General features: G+C 39.1%; 1 protein-coding gene across 12 annotated transcripts in view; it reads left to right on the top strand.

The window, feature by feature from the left end:
• Nucleotides 1–24,263, top strand: part of KIF13A (kinesin family member 13A) — a 193,748-nt gene that overhangs the window by 86,980 nt on the left and 82,505 nt on the right. For 9 of the 12 annotated variants that reach the window (XM_063098418.1, XM_063098417.1, XM_063098416.1 and 6 more), the window contains exon 4: nt 12,169–12,229. In XM_063098418.1, the coding sequence (XP_062954488.1) occupies nt 12,169–12,229 (61 nt within the window). Of the gene's footprint in view, nt 1–10,842; nt 10,947–11,438; nt 11,514–12,168; nt 12,230–14,522; nt 14,612–24,263 lie in introns of those variants that run through there. The other 3 variants (XM_063098408.1, XM_063098411.1, XM_063098419.1) reach the window with 3 other exon arrangements.

Below are 24,263 nucleotides of genomic sequence, written 5' to 3'. Positions count from 1 at the left end.
GTCACCTCTTAGAAGCCTCGCTTTCCACCACCATATTGGGGGTTAAATTCCAACATGAGCTTGAGGGGACATTCAAACCACAACAATCCTATAGGACTGCCTCTACTTTAGACATCAGTTGCAAGTCCCAGGTAACCACCTGTACTTCTGACAGACTGACTATAAGTTGGGAGTTCCTGTGACCCACTAGTCAGGTTCAATAATTTGCTAGAATGACTCCCAAAACTCAGGAAAGTGCTTTACTTACAATTACCAGTTTATTATAAACTATGAGTCAAATGGAAGAGATGCATAGGACGAGGTATGTAAGGGGGCAGTGCAGAGCCTCTGTGCCCTTTCTAGGTGTAATGCCCTCCCAGTGCATCAATGTGTTTGCCAACCTAGAAGCTCTCCAGACCCTGTAGTTTAGGGGTGCTTATGGAGGTTCCATTAGGTAGGCATAGTTGATTATATCATTGACCACTGGTGATTGAACTCAATCTCTAGCTTCTCTCTTCTAGACTCTGGGAGTGGGGTTGAAAGTTTCAACCCTCTAATCCTGCTTTGGTCTTTCCAGTGGCCCTAACCATCTCATTAGCATACAAAAGACACCCTTATCACTCCAGAGATTCCAAGCGTCTTAGGCACCAGGGCAAAGACCAAATACAGTTGTCCCTGAGTGTCCCCTCAGTGTCTGTAGGGGGTTAGTGCTTACTAAGATATGAATTGGCCAAGAACATCCAATGGGTGAGCTTGCCTTCTGATTGCCAGTCAGGTACAGTCTCATATACTGGATGTGTTTATAAAGGAGTTATTCTATTTTGTTAGGTTTTATGGGGCAAGATAGGAAGAAAGAGTAAGAAGGAAGAGTTTGGGGGGAAATATAAATATCTGTAAAGTCACTTTGTTTAGAATCATATTCTGTTTTATTCAATTTGCTCATTTTTAACTCATGACTATTATGTTTAATATCTTATAATTTAATATATGATTTGTTTGAATAATTTGATCTTGTGAGTTAAAATCACTTCTCTCTTTTAAAATTTTATTTACAAATGAGGATAGGAACTATTGAAATTCAGAGTATTTGATTCTGTTTCTATTTATGTAACTTTTTTGGCAAAATTGTAAGCTTAAGAAATTGACTACATTACAGCAAAATAAAATTATTAAAGGTCAAATTCTTTAAAGAAGTACACCAATATATAGTCATGCTTTGCTTAATGATGGGAATATATTCTGGGAAATGTGTGCTTAGATGATTTTGTCATTGTGTGAACCTCATTGAATGTACTTACACAAACCAAGATGGTATAGCCTACTACCCACCTAGGCTATATGGTATAGCCCGTGGCTCCTAGGCTACCAACCTGTGCAGCATGTTACTATACTGAATGCTGTAGACAGTTGTAACACAGTGGTAAGTATTTGTGTATCTAAACATAGAAAAGGTACAAGAAAACACAGCATACAAAATAAAAAATGGTGCCCCTGTATAGGGCACTTACCGTGAGTGGAGCTTGCAGGACTGGAAGTTAGTTGCTCTGGGTGAGTCAGTGAGTGAGTGGTGAGTGAATGTGAAGGCCTAGGATATGATCGTGCACTGTTGTAGACTTGATAAACACTGTGTACTTAGGCTACACAAATTTATTTTAAAAAAAAGTAATTGCAGTGTGATATTACAATAGCTAAGATGTCACTAGGCGATAGGAATTTTTCAGGTTGTATATGTGAAATGGCATTATGTAGCACATGACTGTATACCAAAAACCTGGCTTTACAAGAATTGCTCAGAAAAAAGGAGGGGAAAACCTTATTATATGCAGCTTATGCCACCTGAAGTATGGTTTTATTCAGTCTGGTTTTATAATCTGTGACTGCCATTGTTTTCTGTTGTCTCTACCGTTTTGCTGCTGTGCATTTCTAGAAACTAAGTTGGACCTCAAATGAGCTGAGATGTAGACCTACACTGTCTAGTGCAGTAGCCGTTTAGCCACGTGTGGCTTTTGAGCATGCGATGTGTGGTTGGCGTGACTTGAGATGTGTAATAAGTGTAAATCACATGTCAGATTTTGAGGACTTAGTACAAGAAAAAAATCATGTAAGATAAATATTTTAGATATATTGGGTTAAATAAAATATCAAAATTATTTTCTCTTTTTACTTTTTTATGTCTACAAAAACATTTAAAATTACATATGTGGCTCACATTGTATTCTTTTTGGACAGCTCTGTTTCAGACCAAACACATGGCTGAGTATGGAACATCTTTTCAGCATCCTTTATAAGGCTTTTTCTTGTCTCCTTACCCAGTTAAATGCAGCAGCCTCGCCATCATCCTTTACACTTCTGCCTTTATATCTGTGTTCAGGAGTGTTGCAGCTGCATGAACTCAATGGCTGCATAACCTTTCTGCTGTGCATTTTTTCTAGGAATTGTTTTTACTTATTCATTGAAAATTCATTATTTAGGCAAACATTAAATGAAAACTTTTTGTTTAAAGTATCATGCGAGGATTTCATGGGGCTCAAGAGATGATTGAACTAGTGCTTTCTAGAGCTCATAATGTGGTGAGGAAGATTAAACATACATTGTAACTAAAGTAATGGAAGATAGATTGTGATAAACATCATCATTCGCTACTTCAGTACTTTGTGACTTCAGGGGAAGAAAGGCTTCAGAGCCAAACATGGAGCTTCAGGAGGGCCTTGAAGTGTGGGTAGGGTTTCAGAAGGCAGCAATTTAGGATAGACCTCAAGATGTATGGAAGGAACACAAACAAGAAGGTAATTGATGTTAGAAAATAATGAGTTACACACTCATTAGACTGTTTAGTACGTTAAAGGAAGTTGTTTATTTAAAAACTGGGAAAGTAGAAAATTTATAGAGGGGGGATGGGAGTCTGACCTCAATCTGGTAGGCTATGAAGATCATTTAGGATTTTTGTGTCAAAAAGTTACGTGATCAGAACTGTTCATGCAGGAAATGCATCTGGCTGCAGCATGCAGGATAATTGTGGAACATAGGGTGAATAACCATTGAGGTTTATCTTATAATAAACACTTTGTGTGTTAGTCTGCTGATGCTAGGTGATGCAGCATTAACAACCTTAAATGTGCAGTGGTTTGAGACAACAAAGGTTTATTTCTCTGTTGTTACCTGTCAGCGGAGGTTGGTTGTGACTCTGCACCATTTGACTCAATCTGGTTCCAGTCTGAAGGAATAGGGCCTAACTGGGACTTGCTTATACTGTGGCAGAGGGGGAAAAAGAGAACTATGCAGTGGTCTGTTAAAACTGTTGCCCTGGGCCGGCCCCATGGCTCACTCGGGAGAGTGCGGTGGTGATAGCACCGAGGCCGCGGGTTTGGATCCTATATAGGGATGGCAGGTATGCTCACTGGCTGACCATGGTGCAGACAACACCGTGCCAAGGATTGTGATCCCCTTACTGGTCAGAAAAAAAAAAAACAAAAAACAAAAACTGTTGCCCTGAACTGGTGGCATACATCACTTTATTCACATTTATTGGTCAAAGCAGGTCACATGGCCTAGCCTGATATCAGTAGGGTCAGGAATTATGTTCCTCCTGCTAGAGGCACTGCAAGTCACATTGCAGTAGGCAGAGGTGTGTAATCCACTTACAGGGAGGGCAGAGAGTCATTTGGAACAATAATGCAGTCCACCACACTTTGTCATTCTAAATCCCACGTGCAAAAATTTCCCAAGATTTTTTTTTTAATAAAAAAAATTTTAGAAACAGCATTGTATATTTCTATCTTGAAATTTCTGCAGGGTCTACCTCTCTTCCCTTTCTGTCTTGCCGGCTTTGTTCAGAGCCCGCTGTAACTGTGCCTTTAGAGACCTATAGATGTAGCCAGTTGGGTACTAGGTGGCATGGATTCTAGGCCCCAAGAGAAAAAGATATCCATCTCCCTTGTCCCTTGGCATTGATCCAGCTCCCTATCCAAAACAGTGAAGTGAAAACTTCCTAGACCAGGGGGTAGTCTCTTGAATCCCACCTAGCTTGGATCAGCCCCAACAAAGTCAACTCTGCCTCAGCCCCTTCCAGTGTGATCTGATTGGGCTTGAATGTTTGCAATTCCTGGGCTGCCTCGGGTGCTTTAGACTCTGGTGACCTGGGGCCTTGGAGTCCCTCAAGCCTAAGCACCAGGCATGGTCCAGCAGAGGGTGACAGACACTTGAGGTGAGGTCTTGGTCTGCATGATCTGAACTGGACCCAGAGATTGCTCACAGTAGGTGATGTTAGGGTGACTCAAATTGAATCCGGGTTGTTTTTTTTTCCCTTTTCCTTTTAAAAAAATTTTTGGTGGCTGGCCGGTAAAGGGATCTGAACCCAAGACCTCGGTGTTATAAGGCTGTGCATTAACCATCTGAGCTAACTGGCCAGCCTTTTTTTTTCTTTTTAATAAGCAACAACAACCATTTATCAGAGAGAGCAGACAGGATCATACAGTACATGCTTAGACATTTACAACTATCTTTTGGGCTGTTTTTGTTGAACAAGAAATATTCTGTTTGAAAATATCCACATTATATCTTTTGACTGTGCTGTTGGAGAAAGTATTTGGGTGGCTAGAGTTTTTTGAGGAAAAGTAATTAGGACATGAAGAACTGGAAATACCACAGATTGTGCATCTGTGACACCCCGACCCCCACCCCTCAGCAACGAGTGAAGCAGATTTTGAAAGTGAATGATAGTGGATTAAACATGAAATGAGTAGAGTATTTGACAAAGTTGGAATCGAGTAGTGCTTCATTGCTTGTGCGCCACTAGTTTATATGTGTACAATGTTAAATGGAAGTTCTGTGCTGTTATTATATTGGTCTGGGATTTGAGGGAACTAGTTATGATTTTCAGATTTATTTATTAAGTGAATTCAAGCATGAATTAGTTCTTTGAAGAGATACCTTCTCCATGCATTCTTAGATGTTTTAATTGCAGTGCAGCGTAGTATTTTTTACAGCATAATTGCTTCTGCAACAGATTGTGAATTGCCTGAGATCAGGAACGATGGCTTATGTCTTGTAAATGTGCAGCAAATGCTGTTGGCTTGCTTTGAACCTTTAAGATGCTTTGACATCTTCACAGTCAGGCAGTGTTGACTGTGTAATGCAAGACATTGTTTGGCATGTGTATATAGGCATATATAAAGGAAATAATTAATTACATTGCAAAAAGACAGTGGTTACTTGACAGATTTTTAAATGAGAAGGCAGGTCTTTCAATAGAATTCACCAGTAATAAGGGTGATGCTGCTAGTGCTTCTTTGTACATGGTCCATGGACATGTTGAAATACAGGATGGAGTTCATGCTGGCTGAGCTGCATTGGCATACAGCAGCGGTGAAGACAGTTCTGTCAGACAGCCTTTCAGTGCTGGGCCTTCCTTTTGATCTCAGTCCAGCTTCTCTAAGATGAATGAAGTTTAATTCTTCGTTTTTAAAAAATGATTCTTCACTTCTCTGATATTAGGAGAAAGAAGTGAAAAAGAGAAAAGTGTTGAAACTTGGCATTAAAAAAAATTTCGACGTAAAATGAAATCTGGTACTTTTTTTGGTATGTCTCAATTCACACAATATGGTGAAATGTGAACAAATTTGAAACATATCTTTCATATTATTTGTAGTTTTTCAAATCAATGAAGTTAAAAGGTAACTATGAAACAGGACATTGGCAAGCCAGTATTCCTAGACCTAGAGAAATGAGGGTTCCCAGAGAGATCTTGGGCTCAGTTTTCAAAGCAGATAATGGCTGATCGGGCTGTTAGTGGCAGCTGCGTCTGTGGATGTGGACAGTGGATTAATTGTACAAAGAGGATGAAGACGGTATAGAGGAGAGAGACATTCCTTCATACAAAGCAAAGCAAGTCCGCATAAAATGGACATTTTCTCCTCCAGGGAAGCCCTTTTGATTTTGGATTTGGGAGCTAGGAAGTAGTTGATTTGCACTATATTTTGGACACAACTAACAGTTCTTCCACTCATGGCCTTTTTTTTTACCTTTTTCATTTTGTCTATTTAATTCAGCAAATACTGAGCACCAATTTACTGTGTCCTGTACCTGTAGGAATAAAGAAATGAGTTAGCATAGGCCTTGGCTCAGGAAACCTCCCAGCTTGGTAAGAATATAAAATTTGGTGCCTGGCACAAAATAAATTCTCTACAAATGGTAGCTGTACTATAAACAGGGAGAGAAGCCCATTAGTAGATAATGTTAATATTGATGACAATTGCTGCCATATACTGAGTTACACTATATGACAAGCATTATATTAGTAAATATTTTACTTAAGTTCCCACAGTCCTAACTTAATGTAAAATGTGCAATTACTTCGTTAGATGAGTGTATATTAGAGAGGTGGAGCTGTTGGCTAAGATAGTACAGAGGAGGGAATGATTACAGGGGGGAAGCAAGGAAATACTGAAGGAGGTGACATTTGGGCATGTCTTGAAGACTGAGTTGTAGTTCACTGGGCAGGGAGGTGAGGCGAGGAGAGGGAGGGGATTACAGAAGGAGGGTTTCCGTTATATTTCTGCATTCTCCTCTTTTTTCCCTGGACTTCTCACTGAGCTCAGTACACCCAGAGGATTTCTTGGTCATTGGTGGAGGCTCTCAGAACTGAGGAGGTGGCTGACCATTGACAAATGAATAAGAGAGTTTGCTTTTGCCTTTTTGGGGTAGAAGCAGGAATCTGGTAAACACATAAATAATGTCTATAGAGTGACACCAGTCTTGTCACTTCTACAAGGATACTTCAAAAAGTTCATGGAAAAGTTGGATTAAAGGTAATACTAATCTTTCCATGAACTTTTTGAAGACCCCTTCTATAGTGAAAGTGAAACGGAGGCTTTGACAAAGTGCTGTTGTGACATCTACTATACCAATTGTGCTGCTGAAGGATTTACACTCACTGGTCTGTGCTATTTTAAGCAGCCATCCTATGTGAAAACACAGATTTACAAGATTGTTTAATTAAGAGATAATTCACCAGGAAGGTGCTTTAAAACGAAAATTCTCAGAATATTTGTGTTTGGTGAGATTATGGATAATGAAAAAATTAGGAAAACTAAGGCCTTGTTTGCTAAGAATTGATAATATAACAGAACAAAGGGAATCATGTAAGCAGATGTATGTATATACGTAAATACTTACATACACACATACACAATCATACACATATACATTCTGATTAGACAGGTATGAAATTCAGAGTAATAAGAAGTAGTATCCTTAATAAAGATTTCATAAGGGAGTGATGTTTGAGATGACATTGAAAGATTTTAATAAGGAGAGATTGAAAGAGGGTAGGCTTTGGCTCACTTTGCAAAAATCTAATGTATATGTTCAGAAATATTTCTTTGCATGAAATTAAATTATCTTGACATAGTAAGTATTAGATTAATCTCTTTCTCCCTGGGAGGGGAGTGTGAAAGTTATTAAAGTTATTTTGGGAAAAAAAAGTGCTTGTTTTTCAAGAATAATTGTTTTATGTTTTGTCTTTTTAACTCGATTGTAAGCACCTAGGACAGAAAACATGCCTAATATGTATTTGAGTTCCCTACAGCACAAAAAACTCAAAGAGGTGGCAAGTGGTTATTTGTTGATTGCTTTCTGGATTAAACATTTTACAATTAGAGAACATATTAGTGAAAGCACAAATCTAGAAAGGAAAAAGGAAAGGATATAGAGGTACTGCAGTTGAAAGTACCTTCACATTTGGTTTTTATAGATCAGAAAAATGATTACAGATCACATTTCTGAGATCACTGATGAATTCTAGTTCTCCAAGGAACAAAGAACATATTTCTTTCCTCCTTTTATTTTTTTTTGAGCTGTAAATTGAATTTTGCTGAAATGTCCTCAGAAGTAGGACTTTTAGATAAGAGTGGAGTTTACTATGCGGCATCCTGCTCATAAGTCCTGGAGCTCCATTACCTCAGAATATCTATCACTCAGCACATTCGCCTGATTAAAAACAGCTTTGGTAACTTTACTAGATGTTCAGTGGTCTACAAAAATGCAAAGCTAACATTTCTAAGAGACTGATGAAGGTGGAATAGATGACAGCAAGCTGCGGGGAATCAAAGGCTGCTATGAGTTTTACAAGTGGCAAACTGAGAGGAAGGAGTGGGATTCTGAGACGGTGGAGTCAAATTTTGCTGAAAACAACGAAGACATGAGTTTCAGATTTTAAAAACCACTAGAGAACTTCTGCACTTTTGGCTCTTTTTCTAGTTTATTAGCACCACACTCTAACCAGCTGAGCTAACCGGCCCCTCGCCGTCTTTTTCTAGTTTAAAAGGTATGAATGCCTTTACAAAAAATGCCCTCATAATGTTGGTTGGTATTGACGAAAGATAAAATTTTTACTTTCCATTCTGATTTTTTTTTTTACTCTGTTGTGTACATTAAGAAGTCCTTTGTGTCCCCCACTTCAGTTAAGATACTAGTGATTTAATAATGAAGAGATGAAACAAGTATTTAGGAATGCTAATGAAATGAGTCAGGAATCTTAAATAACATATTTCTCTAATATAATGTGGTGGCTTTAAAAACATTATTCTTTTGTTCAAAGTGGTCAGTGGTCAAAGAATAACTCTCAAGAAAATGGTGTTATCTTTTTTGAAATGTCAGTGGAGTTTGTATTGAAAAGTCAAAACTACTGTAAAGACGTAAGAAAATCGTGTCTCCTTTTGTAACAAACCTTGTGTTATTCAATTATAATTAAATTTTGGTCATGAAAAGAAGCATAATAGTTTGGGAATGGTTTATTTATAATATTAACAAGATTGCTAGGGAAATGATCAGACAAATAAATGATCTAAAACATCTTTAAAACTGCCTTAGTAATAGTCGTATCAAATAATTTTTCTAATGACAGTCAAACAAATAATTGTGCTAATTTCTCTGTAAACTACAAATTGCACTTGATGTTGCTGTATTTGTTTATCCACTTGAACCATGGAATGGTGGTGCTGAAGGGCAGGGACCCAAGTGCTCATCTGGTGACCAAATAGATATTTGATCATGGAAGGAAGGAGACAAGTCCCCCCAAAACATGCATCTGAATGTAGTGAAATATCTAAAAATATATCCTGTAGTTTGAACTTCTGATTATTCATGACAGTTCTCACATCTATTCCATGCTCTGCATTCCAGCTCCTTCCCCTGATATTATGTTTATTAATCAAAAAAAAAATCTTACATACAGCATCTGTCCTGTATGAGAGGTACTGAACCAGGCACTGTGAGGTGCATGGAACATTGTCCCTGCCACCAAGGAGCTCTCCATTTACAGTTAGAAGTAAGACCCACGCAGAAGAATGGAGGCATAAAATAGGACCAGATGTTAACTAGTGCCCCGGTAGAGCAAAGTGCTAAAGAATTTTGTAGAAGCGGAAAGGGGATTGGAGGATCATTTCTAGCTGAGATTAAAAAAAAAAAAAAAAAAAACAATTTTTCTGTTTACTTGCACTGAGTTTTAGGGAAATCTCTCAGATTTCTGAGCCTCTGCTTTCTTCTTAGTAAATGTTTGGTAAAATAATAACCTATACTCCATGACTGGTTTGAAGGATCACCATTCTAAAATGCCTGTAATCAGATTTTGAAATTCAAGACGTAACTCAGTTCAAGGAGAGGCTGGTATTTGGCAAGCAGAGAACAGTTTTATCTGTCAGTACTGTCAGGGCACTTTTTTCCTCTGCAGGGTCTTAATATTTGTCTGAATTTTAGGGGCAATTTTTTTTCATCTTCCTTTTTAGTAGTAAAAAACAACTTTAAATGATTAACTGATTGTACAGATAGAAATTGTCACAGAATTTGGAATGATTTTTACTGACAAGTAGACCCTCAAAATTTGGGGTGGATTTAATTTTATTTCAAGTAGCATTACTGTGAATTTAAATCTGTAGTTTTCTAACCTTATATGCAGAATAGCAAATTTTTTAAAGTAAGTTTGAGGTAGGCATGAAAAGTTAATATATGGGAAATAAATGATTATTCTGTTATATATACCAACTACGAAAAAATTCATTGAGACTCCAGAGGAGAACAATAATGAAACTTAAAATTGGAAAATAGTCTCTGGAGGACATTTAAAGTTAGGAGAGTTGACTTAAGAGGAAAGGAAAATGTCCTGTGAATGAAAATTAAGTGTTATGAGATGCCGTTAAGGGAGGTACTGGAATCTCCTTTTCTGGAAATGTTTAAAAACAAGATAGATCTTCATTTCTCAGGAGAAGTGTTGAAATTCAGTCCTGCCCAGAGGCAGGAAGATTAAATGGATTATGCCTGTGTGGTCTCTCAAGTCATTGGAAGAGCCCTAGAATGCAGTAAATATTCCACACTGTTGGCTGAAACTGTTGTTTCATAGCCGTTTATTTGAAACTCAGTTATTATAAGACCAGAGTGAATGTTTGCATAAGTAACAAAATTGAATTTGGATGTGGGGTTGTTAATGTTAAGTTGTGTACATCGAATCAGTTTTTAAAGCATCAAAATATATGTAATGCTGAAATTGTTTAGATCATAACTTAGTCTTCTATGATGTTAAAAGTACCTGCTTCTCTGCAAGGTCTCAACGCCATTAGTCATTCAATAAATGATTATAAAGCAACTACTATGAATGTTGCAGGCTTCAGAGATGAATTAGATATGGTTCCTGCCTTCAAGGAATTTGGTCTACAAGGGAAGATAAAACAGAAACACAGATCATATACAGATAAGTGAAAAATAGAATAATTGGGATAGGAGCCATAGAAAAGGATTAAACAGAGTTGTGAGATTTCAAAGAGAAAGATAATTCCTTTGGATTTAACCAAGGAATGCTTCCTGGAAGAAAACTGTATTGACCTGGGTCTTTGGGAGTGTGAAGTATGAGTATTTTGAAGGATGGAAATGAAGAGGAGAACAAGGACAGAAGTGAGATTGCACCTAGTAATTCTAAGGTAAGGACAGATTCCACTGGAGCATATGAGGAACTTGCGGGAAATGGGCTGGAAGGGCCTTGTTGTGGCCAGTCTCAAATGCCAGGCCAGAGAGCATGGGTTCTCTTTGCTCAGTGCTTAAGAGCCCCTGAAAATTATTAAGCATTAAAGAATCCCTGTCCATGGGAGGTTTGTAATTTGCTATTTTGACTCAAGGGAAAAAAGGGAATAGCAAGGAGCCCAGAAAAGTGGCTGCTGAATCATCTGAGCCAGAGTTTGCTGAGTGGTATACTGAGAATCACTAGTTTCAAGGCATTTTACTGGGTGTTACTCAAGAAATAGTCTCCTCACCAAAATTAATTGAGGAAATAAAAAAGTTAAACAATTAAATGGTTGCTTTTCTACTTCTTAGAGCCTTTAATACTGAGAATTGCATTGATAATCTCAAATAGGGTAAACTGTGGACCATTTCCAACATGACTTAGTCTTTGTTTCATGGATTATTTCCTGCAGCTGCTGTTCCTTGGGACATACTTTGGGGAACATTGCTCAATGTATTTGATAATCATGTCTGGAACACAAATGCTGGTAATATGCATGGAAAACAGTGATTAGATGGGAGTCATGGAGAAAGCATCCACCACTCCTGGTATACAGTAAATATTCTGTAGGAATACAGAAAATGAATGTATGCAAGAGGGAATTATTGATTTATTAACACAACTTGGCTGGAGGTTGCACGGTGAAACAAGAGAGGGAAAGGAATCCAAGATGGGAATGTGGGGAGTTTTGAGCTTTAACATTGCTGGAAATAATGGTATGCAAAGCTAGGAGAAGGAACTGGTCTACATGAAAATTCATTATTTTACTGTTCCTTGAGAAGCTGTAGCAGATCCAGCTGGAAGTTTTTAGTGGATGCTAGAACTGTGGACTTGGGAGAGAAGTTACTGTTTTTTTCTCATTAAATGTATCATTTAAAAATTTTTTCCTGTTAGGATGTCTGTTTGAATTTTGGATAAACAGTAATTTTCATGTCCAACTTACTCTAAAATGGGAAAGTAACTGTAAACTTAGTCGAAAAGAAACTTCATGGTTAACAAAAGCACTAGACCTATAGTGATTTTTTAAATCAGGTTTTTTTAATCTCATCTTCATCAATGTATTTTTTTTTTTTTTTTGCATTCTGATTTACACATAAGAAATTAACTAATCTTGAAGTTTAATATTGTGTTCTTTCACTCAGGTATTTGCCTTTGACTATTGCTTTTGGTCCATGGATGAATCTAACACTACAAAATATGCGGGTAAGTTGACTCTGCGCTTGACAGTCGGGCCACTAGCCTCTTCTTCCATTATGTCCACTTTTAAAAATTATTTTGGAGCTTTGTTTTTCCCATGTGATTCACACTCATTCTTCCCAATTCTAGCACATGGGTTTAGAAGTCAATAAGATTTGGTTTCAGAATCTGGCTCTGCCACTGGCTTGCTGAGAAGCCTTGGATGGTTTTTTTTAACATCATTAAGCTTCAAGTTCTTCACCTATAAAGGGAGTTATTTGTATCTTCCGAGATGTTCCAAGGAGTCGAGATAATGGGGGAACCACTTGAGCCATAAGTGGTCGCTGCTATAATGATCACATGAAGAAGAGATTTCATTTGTCATGCCTTCCCTTGTCACTAACTTTCAGGGAACCCCCTGCTCTGTTTGTATAAGCAAAGCACAGGGTTGGTTCAAGGACCCACCCAGGTCCTGACTGTCCTAAGCAATTAGTGCTCACAAAGACTAAAACTAAGTGTTCCTCAGGGAAACATTGCCTCCTAGCCCCACATTTTGCTAGTGTTCTGTCCTTGAGGCATTTTATCCCCATTCCATTCAACACAAATTACTGCTATTTTATTGTTTGCCATTGTAGGTGAATCTCAGAGTCAGTCACAATTGCTTTAGTTCAAGAAGGAAGCATTTGTTTTAATGGAGGAAGTCTTTGGTTCCTTCTCTTCTGATTATGTCCCCCATTTTCTTAGATATTTCATCTTTTTTAAATTGACAAGTAACAATTGTATTTGTCATGTACGACATTATGTTTTGGAATATGTTTACATTATGGAACAGCTAAATCTAACTAATTAACAGATGCATTCACATTTTTGGTGGTGAGAACACTTAAAATCTATTCTTAGTGATTTTCAATATAATACTTTGTTATTAACTGCAGTCACCATGCTGCACAATAAAGCTGTTGTGCTAGATATTTCATCTTAATGTTTTCTCCTTATTTCTACTTATAAAAGCATCAGCTGAGTGACTTTCTCATTTAGTTAAAACAAAACAAAAATGAGAGGAAGATGTAGGTCCTAAAAGATTTGGAGGTAAAAAGGAAGTTACTTGCTTGGAAATTAATTTCTTATTTATTGATAAGTTTTTCTTTGCCACATAAAGCAAACTTGTTGAGAAATTATTTGATATGTAATTTTTTCTAAAGTTAATAATCTTGAAGTAGGAAAATTCTTTCAGTTGCTCACGTTGTGTAAATTAGCCTTTCCAAACATCATTTCTACAATTTCAGCAACATGTTTTGTTAAACTGAATAAGTAATTCTTAATGTTGGTTGTAATTAATTTGTCCTTTTATTGGCCCTTTGGTACGTTGGAGAATAAATTCTACAGTCTGGATCAGTCTGTCTTGACTGTTAACACTATGTGTATTTTTGTGCTCGGTGTGTGCTTTTGGATTTAAATCAACAACAAAAGTAAAACATTTCCTATTGTAGCAGAGACAAATAGGGACAAATGCTGTGTCTATACAAAGCCCAGTTTCTCACCCTGTTCAATTGATGTTATCCAAGATGCAGCCAGATAATTTACCTGAACTGGAGCCCTTTCAGGTACTTTCCAGGACTCTTCATCACCTACTACATAGAATCTATACTCCTTGAACTACGATTAAGGTCCTTTATCATATAGCTCCAGTCTATCTTCCCACCTTCTGTCCTGTGACACTCCCCACCACCCATTCTGTACCTCAGCCCAATGTCTATTGCTGGTTCCTCTTATATAACCCAGGAAGCCAGAAAGTTGCAGAATAATTCCTTAGGTATTCATGAAACGCCGACTGTGTGTGCAGCCCAGGAAGCCCTTGAAAAATCCAAAAATGAGTTGGGAAGCAAAAGAAATGCATATCAAATTTAAATATAAATTTTACTGGTTTTAAGTGCTATAGAAAATTCAAGGAGAGACAAATCTGGAAAGGCCAAAGTTGCCTGGGGAGGCTTTATAGAGGAAATGGGACTGAAATTGGGCAGAAAAGTTAAGCATAGGGTTTAGCCAAAGGGGAGCATAGAAGTATCCAGGCACGAGGAAGCAACATGGTATCAAGGAAAGCACATGATGTTGGACCTAGGTTTGAATCTCCAGATCTCTGCTTTGGTTCTCTTAGACACTTTCTTTAATTTCTCTGAGCTACAGTTTCTTTTCTATGAAATGGAAATGATAATACCTATGTCACATGATTGTTGTGAGGGGTTAATTAGGCAACTTTATGTGCTGATTAATGGAGGATGACCATAAATGATATTTCATTTGACTTTTCCATAAGGGAAGATGAAAAAGTGGAATGAGCAAGGTGGTAGCACTGGCTTGAACAGAACTTGCATCTTGGCGGGGATCGCTGTGAGAGACCTATTTGTACAGGTTGAGTAAGGCCAGATAATAGAAACTTCTAAAAGCTAAACTAAGTTTAGATTGATATGATGAAAAATAAGGGCTATTGGAGTGTTGTGGTTAAACTAATGCTTAAGGAAGACTGTTTTCTCTTTTTTTCTAAATCTTCTGGAATCTCATTCTCCATGTTACCCCTAGAGACCACTCTAGCATTGTGCAGTATATCACTCGTTCCTGGATATAGGACACACTTTTTTTTTTTAAACCAGAAATAACTTCATTAAATACAGATGATAAAATTCAGTTTGGTAACTTTAGATTTCTGTGCCTCTTCATTACAAATAGTATGTTCAGAAATAATAAAAAAAAGATTAAAATAATTTCAAACATACTAGCAGCCTAAAATTTGCTAAATTTTAGGTCATGTGATCACATCTAATATCATGTTACAGTTAGCCCTGAAATAGGGATCTCCCAACTCTTAGAGCAATGTCCGTTTACAAAATTTTGGGAGAAATTTTCTTATTCGTTAGATATCCCCATTATTGTACAAATGCTGTGACATGCCCCACCCGCCTTAGCAAAAAGTAAAATTCTGGCTTGCTGTTCGCTCAGATTTTCTTCTATCGTAAATAATCTGCCTAGTATATGTGTGATTAGTAGATTAGCTGATTAGTTTCCATACTAATTTGATTTCCTTTCTCTTCATTAAAAAAAAAAAAGCAATTCCTTCTTAATTGTGAATAGAAGCATTAAGATAGAAGCAGTCACTCTCTGGTGGGAAATAGGGGAAATGGCGAAGGGGAAGCAAATACTTCCTGAAGCCAACTTATTTGTCAGGCTCAATTAATAATGGCATCATTGATACTGAATGAGGCTCTCAACGCAGCTCTCAAAATGGGGAGTGGGGGCAGGAGAGAGATTTGTGCGTGGACCCAGTGAGCAAAGAGAAGCGCGGCTCTCAGTGTTGTGCGGAGCATCAAGTGTAAAAGCTACAGCCAGAGCCCCCACTCTCAGGCTTGCCAGTTTAGGAACACACAGTTCTCTAATATGTATAATGGAATGTGGTGGATTGGTTGGAGCAGTTAAAGAATGTGAGCTATTAGGTCAGACTATCTGGGTTCAAATCCTGGCTCCACTACCTCCTATCTGTGTGAGTCAGGGAGAGTCACTGAATCTCACTATGCCTCTGTTTTCTCATCTGTTAAATAAGGATAATAATAGTTCTTATCGCATAGGGTTGATTTGAGGACTAAATGACCTGTTCATGTTAAGTACTTAACCCAGTACCTGGCACATAGGAAGCACTCACTTAACATCCATTATCATCTTTATCATTGTCTCATTGTGACAGTAGTTAGGGCAGTAGTAGCATCAATACTTTGGAAAGAAAATGCGTTGGTTTTTTGCCATGAACTGCTAGACTTTGGATGAGATAACCTCTATGGGTCTCTGTTTCCTCATCTGTGAAAGGAGGAGATACGCCTAGGCGTAGAATGATCTCAGACCCCCTCAGCTCCGACAAAACATGAATTAGCCATTTTATGCTGGCCACACAGCTGTTCTGGTGGACTCTTCAGAGGCAAATCAAAGGCTTGTTTGTTAAGCCTTTTGCACTGCATTGAATCATGCTTTGAGGCATTTTACATTTTAAAAATATCGTATCTTCCGCCTATTACCTTTTGGCTAGGCAGTCGCAATAGTGTTTGTGTGACAGATAATTGAGTCTGAAGCAAAAAACCTTTGTGCTAAAAGAAAACCTGAAGAATTAGGCACCTAAAGCATGTCATTTCTACGTAAACCCACATCCCCCCCCCAACCTCATGTATACATGCACATGTATATAGCTCCACATTTAAGATGATAAAGTTATTATATTAGAGTTGTTAAAACACAGAATTACAACAAATTTAGTTTAAAAATCTTAATTGGTACACTAAAGTAGCTCTTGTGCCAGTCTTACCCCCACACCAGGGTGGGATCTCTGCGTCCAATTCCCACACCCTCACTGCCTCTACTCCCATCCTGACCAATCTCTTTGTTCCCCTTGTATTCCTGGATAGCTCAACTTTATATGTGTGTGTTTGGGGGGCAAAGGTGGGTTCTGGCTAGAGTGGGTTTGGCAGGAGTTTGGGAAGGGCTTGGGGAAAGATGGAGGATGAAGTCTCCTACCCCCTTCCCCAACTCCAAGCCAGAGAAACCTGAGAGGAAGTGCGCCTACCCTCACTGCAGTGGGTCTTGAAGATATGCCAAAATGAGGGTGGGTGGGATGGGAGGGTGCTTGGCAGAGCATCCTCCAGGGTGGCTCCCATAAAGCAATGAAGTTCCCCTGCCTGAGGGATGGCAAGACAGGAGAGAGGGTTGTGGTGGGGACTTGGGGGTTCCTCATTTACAGCTGTGTGTATTCAGGGGTGTTCTCTGGTACCCACTGTGGACATCTGTGTGTGTGTGAACCTCCCTTACCCATACCCTGCATGACCTGTGATTATGCAGATACCACCGTCCTGTGTGCAGGTGTGTGTGTTGGGGGGCACTGAGCGGCATGTTCCATGTCCTGTTGCACCCTCCAGCCTGTGACCCATGTACTCGGTTGTAGGAAGTTAAGAGAACTGAGCACAATTCACTGGATTCTAGTTGAATCTTTCTCTTAAGTAATTTTCCTATTCCTGCCCTGGGTCTACCAGTGGCGCTAATGTTGGGGTCAGGGGTGTTTAAAGCTGGTGGGCAGCAATAAAGGGCAGATCTGCTCAGATGCCTGCATCCCCAGGGTGCTGAGGGCAGCAGAAAAAAGTGGAGACCTCATGCATTTGCCCTGCCACTCCCTTGCCTCCCTGGGCTAAATAAAGCACAATGCTCTCCCTGCAGATTCATGCTCCCTGCACTGTTTAGGCCCTCCTCATGTTCTCCCCCAGCCTGCTTTGAGCTCTTCCACCACACCCTAGTTTTCTGTGCTGTTTTTGTTCAAGTACAACCATTGTAGTCATGGCTTTGGGATGGATTCTGTTTATTAAAATCCTATTGCTCCTTTAAAAAAAAAAATCTTAATTGAATTTTATTTGTGATTCTGGAATCAGGTGACACCTTATTCTGTAAAATAGAATGAATGTTCCAATGAGCCGAGCAGAGGAGGTTGGTTTTATAGACAAAAACGGGCTGAGGAAAGCAGAAACAGAACCAAAAGCAGATTGGTCATTTCAAAGTCACTTTCCTTATAGAGTTAAAACAGAAGGGACTTCATTATCATGCCAGCTCAGGTAAACTGGACCCCTTGTGACTGGTTGCTGTGAAGCTCCTGGGTTTTTGTTTTGTTTTGTTTTGTTTTGAAAATTGGCCTGTTTTTGAGTTCAGTTTGATTAAGTGGTTCCTAGCATGATTGACTCCATTCTGGTTTGGTCTGGTCTGAAGGGGCCTAGTGCAGGAGGCTAGTCCAAAAAAAGGTTTCCTATAAATTTTATTTAACTTAGTCAATATGATAAAGTCTTTGTAAATGTTTAAATCGCTGCTGATTTCAATAAATGTGTTCCTGACAATGAATCAATACACTTTTTATTATTGTCTAAAATGTGTCATGTTAATAGATAAGTGAGTGGCTTCCAGTAACCTTGGTTTTTATTTTCTTCCTAGTCTTCTGTAAATCTTCATATCAAAAATAAAAACCAATTTGATGGTGGCATATTTAGGAGTCAATGTAGATGTGAACATTCCCTGGCCTGAGAGATTCTCAACTATTGACTTAGGAATTATATAATAATTGACATATGGCATGTTGCTCAAATTTGCTGAAGCCGTGTGTTTTCAGGCATGCTTAATACCCTGCAACTCAGGAGAAAGGTTGAACGTCTGACTCTTATTCTGCTAGCATGGCTTTATACTGTGAGGGGACAGATGAGCACCTCCAAGCCATGGGCTGTTGCTGCAGGGAGAGCAGCCATGTTTGAGTCTGTTCCCACGATGGGGGATTTTTACATGCTCAGAGGTGGAAGTGATTTCTCTCCTACATTGCTTAACTGAAGCAATAATAGTAACAAGACAAAACTTTTGTGCATCAAAATTTACATTCTAGAAGCCAATTGTCGGGTTACAGCAATAGCTACGCTAATTGTATTGTTAAAGCAATTCATAACTAAAGCCAAAATGTTTCATTGTCTTAGTTACACTAAGTTTCCATTTGTATTGTCAGGGCTAGGGCTCAGACGCTTCAAACCCATTGTAAAGACTGGGTCACTAGACCCTCACATGCCAGGCTGGGTCACCAGATCCCTCAAACACAGATTCACTCTAGGTAATTGGGAAAGATCCTGGGAGCTGTTGGTAGGTGACACGAGCTTGGTCCTCAGCAATGGCAGCAGTTTACAGCAGATCCGGTAGCAGCAGCGGTGGTGGCCTTCCCTGGGCTTCCCTGGGGCACTGGCAGCAACAGCCTCCAGCAGCAGTAGCAGCCTCCTCATGCCCCCCCACCCCCTGTGGATCAGAGCCACTCATTCTTAATACTTAAGTCCATAACCCACCTGGGTGCCCACACACATCACACAATTGCCAAGGAACACTTGGGCGCACGTGCATACTTACATCAAATGCTAGGCAAGATTCTGAACATCTGAGGGGCCCTGACCATTTTCCTATATTTTCCCCGCACCAGTGTAGCCAAAATAGAGCTAATTTTTTTTAGCAGAGTTCCACAATATTAATTTGTTCTAGCATATTGTATTTGTTCATTATTTTACTACTCAAGTGCTCCATTTGAGTGAAGGTCAAGATTCTAGTAGTCAGATTTCTAGTAGTTAAAAGCATAGGCTCTGGAGTCAGACTTCTTGAGCTCAAATCCTGGCCCTGCCACTTCCCAACTGTGTGACAGTAGGGCAGTAATACTGGCACCTCCTTATTATAAATCTTGTGAGGATGAAAAGAGATTATTTATATGAAGCACTCAGTAAGTGCCCTGCACAGAGGTAACGCTCCTAGTTGTTAGCTATTAGGTTTAAACCATAGAAGTTTTCTCTGTAGTTATGAGAAACAATAGTAGTTGGCTATTTGAAAAGTTAGTTAAATTAAGGATTCATTGTAAATGATGCATGCCATCTTAAAAGACATTTATGAAAAAAATCTGAGTGTGAATCCTTCTAGATTTTTATTATTTTTCTTTTGCAGTCTTTTATAAATTCTCACCCATCCCTTATTTGATAGCAGTTGGTGATTCTCCTTTAACAAGTTGTTCCTAAGCATTCAACTTAGTTTTCTTAAAATCACCAATTCTCTTTTTGCATTTGTTAAATTATGTAATTACAAAGTAGTACAGCTGGTATAAACCAGTTTAGAAGCGAACACAACTGACCCTTTGTAAGAACATAACTCAGCTGGTGGGAGTTCACAGAGTGGCCTATCAGCTGGGGTGATTTAGCTTGCAATGGGCATGTGTCAGTGAAGTTTATAGATGGAAGAGAGAAAGTTGGTTAATCCAGAGAACTGGACAAGTGGAGGTCAGTTAAGAAAAATTTCTCCTGTAAAGGTGTCCCAAATAAATCAGCTAAGCTAATCTTGTTAAATTTTTTTAAAAAGTGTGTGTATGTGTGTGTATATACATACATGCTTCTCTTTTTGTTCTCCCCTCTATTCCACTATTTTTTAATCCCACCCAATCCCACTTCTTCCACACTTTCCCTTATTTGTCCATATCTATTCCTTAGAGTATTTGCTGGCATCCAGAGACATCATTTAACTTAAGTGTATTTAGAGGGGTAGATAATTACAATAGACAATATAGTCCAGAGCACTGAATTCTGAACGTTGTGTCAATCCCTTTATATGCAATATAAAAATGGACAATAAAAGTTTCTACACACTCAATCAGGTAGAAACTCTTATTGTCCCCATTTTATAGATAAGAAAACTGAGGTTCAGAGAGGCCCTGCTTCCTATGAGAGAGCTGAAAGCAGTGGTAAACATGGATTTTAGTCAGTGACAGTTGTGTGTGCCATGAAGGTTTTGTGGCTTCTGCTCCAGGCCCAGACAGTCCTCTCTTCTCTCTCATCATGAAGAGAGACTGCATTAAGGAAACCATATTGAAGTGCCCTGTGTTGGAACCTCACTAGGAATGCCACTCATAGCATTCTCCCTCTTGTCAGAAGTTCTCCAAGGTCCTGAGTGCGTGTGTTTGGTTTGCGCTTTGTTCTAAACTCCCCTCAAGAGTTGTAAATACTGCGCACCCCACAATCCAGAAGAGGTGCTGAGCCGAGTCTGCTGCTTTATCAGAGGGAGATGGTGTGAAACACTATCAAGCACATAGAAGTGAGAAAGTTTACTTTGTCAGCCATTTCATTTGAAAACACCCTCCTGAATAATTCCAACACACATTCTCTGTAAGACAGTCTTCACAGGTGAGGTGGCATCATTTTCTTCCCTCATCCTTGGCAGTGCTGAGGGCAGTGGTTGCATGACCCCCTCCCTGGTGAATCAACCACTTTATCCGGCCACAAAAAGAGTCGAGCTCATGACCAGCCCCAGGGTTGCTGCTTGGGTGGAAACATCCATCTGGGTGAGTCACCCAGTGCCGTTCTGCAAGTAATGTTGATAGCTCTTGGATACTACCATGGAAAATGGCCCCGTGGTCTACCTTTACACTTGTGGTCCAGTTTCTTGGGATCCTCTTACCAGGCCCCTTATTGGCAAACTTCTATAACTGATTAAGACTTAAATCTAGCTCACCGAATCAACCCTTAAAGCCCTAGCTCCTTTATCATAGTTTTTGTAGTTTTGGGTCATTTAACTTAAACCAGGCGTGAAGTCACTACATTTGAGAATTTTTGAGAGCTGCATTTCTACACACCAAAGTTGTTTGAGAAAAGGATTTACTTAAACTTCATCCATGTTAGGCATTCTTCACCCCGTAATGTATGTGTGAAGAATCTGTCTGGTCTTGCACTGTCCAGGTGCTCTGCTTTGGAACTGGGCCACCTGCCAGGTCCAGACTCATCGAAATCGCTATGGCTGTCAGCCCTGTTTAAGTGGAAAAACACCCTTAGAAGATGGGCAGGCTCAGGAATTCCAAATCACAAATAGCAAGGACATTTTTTCCCCCTCTCTAACTCCAAGAAAAAAGAGATGGGGAAAAGAAGGACAACTGGGGACTCTGTTTAAACTGCTAAAATGATTGATTGTGTTCAAGTCTTGGGTACTCTTCCATGTAGTTACATTAGAAAAATGAAAAATATTCTGTGTCTAGCCTGAGCGTTGCCATTCTTAAGTGTTTTACCCATCTCTGGTCTGCACGTGTCTGCCTTGTTTAATGGCATTACACAAGATAGGGGTTATGCTTCCCACTTAATTCTCCTGCTTGCTAGGACGTAGTCCACTGTGACTTTTGCCCTATGCCCCTTCAGCAATCACATGTTGGGCATGTGAATGGTGGGTGCATTTTTCCTCCCATTCCTGGTTTCTCTTCTTCCATGCTTTTGCTATCAGGGCCTTACTATAGAGAGAGAATTGCTTTGGTTACCCAGCTCCCGTACACACACACAGTAGCTTTGAGTCCATTGCTACTGTTCCCAGGAGGGACAGATTATGAACAAGTGTGAAGACCCAAGAATGTTAACTTCTCAAAAATCTATATCATATGTGACTCAGGGTTGAGTGACTCAGCTCTGTGACTTTGCTTGCAGGAATTCCATACAGGAGCTCTCTGTACTGTTCTGACATTGTATTATAGGTTACTTTGGGCATGCCTGTGTTTTAAGACTTGTCCACATGATTATAGGAGGTCTAATCATAAACCCTGGAGGAAATTGGCATCATGGCATGGTTATTAATAAGTGAGGTCAGGCTCGCCTGGTGGATTCACCACTCCGAGTGTGTGGAGCTGATGTCTGCAGAGTGGCCGCCTCTTCTCTGGCATCGGTCCTGCTGAAAAGCCACAGACCTCTTGGGTTTTACAGTGTCGTGGCTTTGCTTTGTTTGTCTGGGACAGAAACATATACTTACAGATCCTCCTGCTTCCCACAGGGCTTCTGAACAACTTTCTCTTATTGGCTGGTGTGCCTTCCCCTAGACAAACAACACTTCATTCTATCTGAGTGTAAACTGCAGTCGGGAAACATTTCGGGTGGGGATATTGCATCTTTTATGGGATCTGCACTGTTTGAATTCTCCAATTCCTACTACCCCACATAAATAGCTCCTCTTTTTGTGGACTGAGGTTCAAAAAGCAGTTGGCAAGTCATTTTTTCCTATGCTGAGAAAAGGGAATCTTATGTTTAAAAAACAAAAACAAAAAACTTTGGATAAACCAGCGTCTCCCTAAGAGACCATGTGAGGGTCTTTGATATTTCATATTTTTTCTCTAGCACAGAGAGAAATGTAGCCATCATTTACATTTCATGAAGAGCAGTTGTTAAAGAGGACAGAGACTGTATAATGAGTCTACAGTGTATATTTAGGCTTTGGTCGACAGTTTGGCCTTTATTGTAGTTGTTCTTACTATACCAGTGGCACTCTGAAGGTCACCAAACCAAAGAATTGGTTCAGTATAACTCCAGCCAGGGGTTCAAACAGCTCCACGAGGCCCCAGAATGGAAAAGTAAGGGGAACTCTGTAGAACCTTTCCCACTCATGGTTGTAATGATTTGATTTATTACATTGGAGTTTTTTCTTATACCTTTCTATCTTAATGTAACAAATGAATGAAAAATATTTTTTTATACTGGACAATATGAGTTGGCATACCCTGGCCCAAGTAATGATACTCTTCTTCTCATCATCCCCAAGCATGTGCGCACCCACCCCCTGACCTTGTCCAACCTCCACCCGCCCCATCTCTCACTCTCCTGTGTGAGAGTCACCCCCATTATATTTGGTCAGTGGTACTTTAAAAGTGGGACCTCTGAGGGAGCTTGAAAAATAACAATAAATGATTCCTTCCAAAAATCTTTCTAACAGGTATCTTGTCTTTTTTTTGTTTTGTCTTTGAAATTGGATTGCCTCACAGAATTGTTGCAAAGATGGAGGGACTGTTTGGAGGAAAAATAATTAAGATTTAAGGGATGATAATAGCTAAAATAGATTTTGGACTTGTACTGTGGTAAGCCTTTACCTATATTGTATTTTTAAATCATCCCAGCAACCCAGTAAGGTAGTGACTGTTACTCCTAATTTACTGATGAAGAAACTGAGAGCTTGCCTGATGTAAGCTGGTAATGATTAGAGCTCAGTGTTGACAATAAAATAGTAAAAAATGAAAACAATAAAACTAGAATGGGTAAATATTATATAATTTGGGGGTGGAAAAGGATTTTGGAAGCATAACATATAGGCAAAATTTATGAAAGAAAGAAGAAAGATTTGAATATGAAAGATGGAATGCTTTTGTATGGCAGAGAACATAAGATTGAAACGTAAGTAGCAGACAGGGAAAAAATATTTACAATGAATATGTAGCAAGCATTTTTAAATTAATTAAGAAAAAGACAATGGCTAAACTAACTGATCTGTAAAATTAAGGGTAGGATTTAGCCAATTTGCTAAAGAATAAATACAAATGGGCAATAAACAAAAGAAAATTAATTTAACAAAATAAGAGGTTTTTTTTTTTCTATTGACTTAGTCAAACCTAAGGAGAATGATAATAGGCAGTGTTGAGGGTGTTGTAAAAAGGGATTCATGCATTACTAGAGAACCTAGCAATTTGAGTTTT

Source organism: Cynocephalus volans, chromosome 5 (assembly GCF_027409185.1).
Source record: "Cynocephalus volans isolate mCynVol1 chromosome 5, mCynVol1.pri, whole genome shotgun sequence".
NCBI lineage: Eukaryota > Metazoa > Chordata > Mammalia > Dermoptera > Cynocephalidae > Cynocephalus > Cynocephalus volans.
The sequence above is the reverse complement of the archived record's forward strand: the minus strand, read 5'-3'. Positions and strand labels throughout refer to the sequence as shown.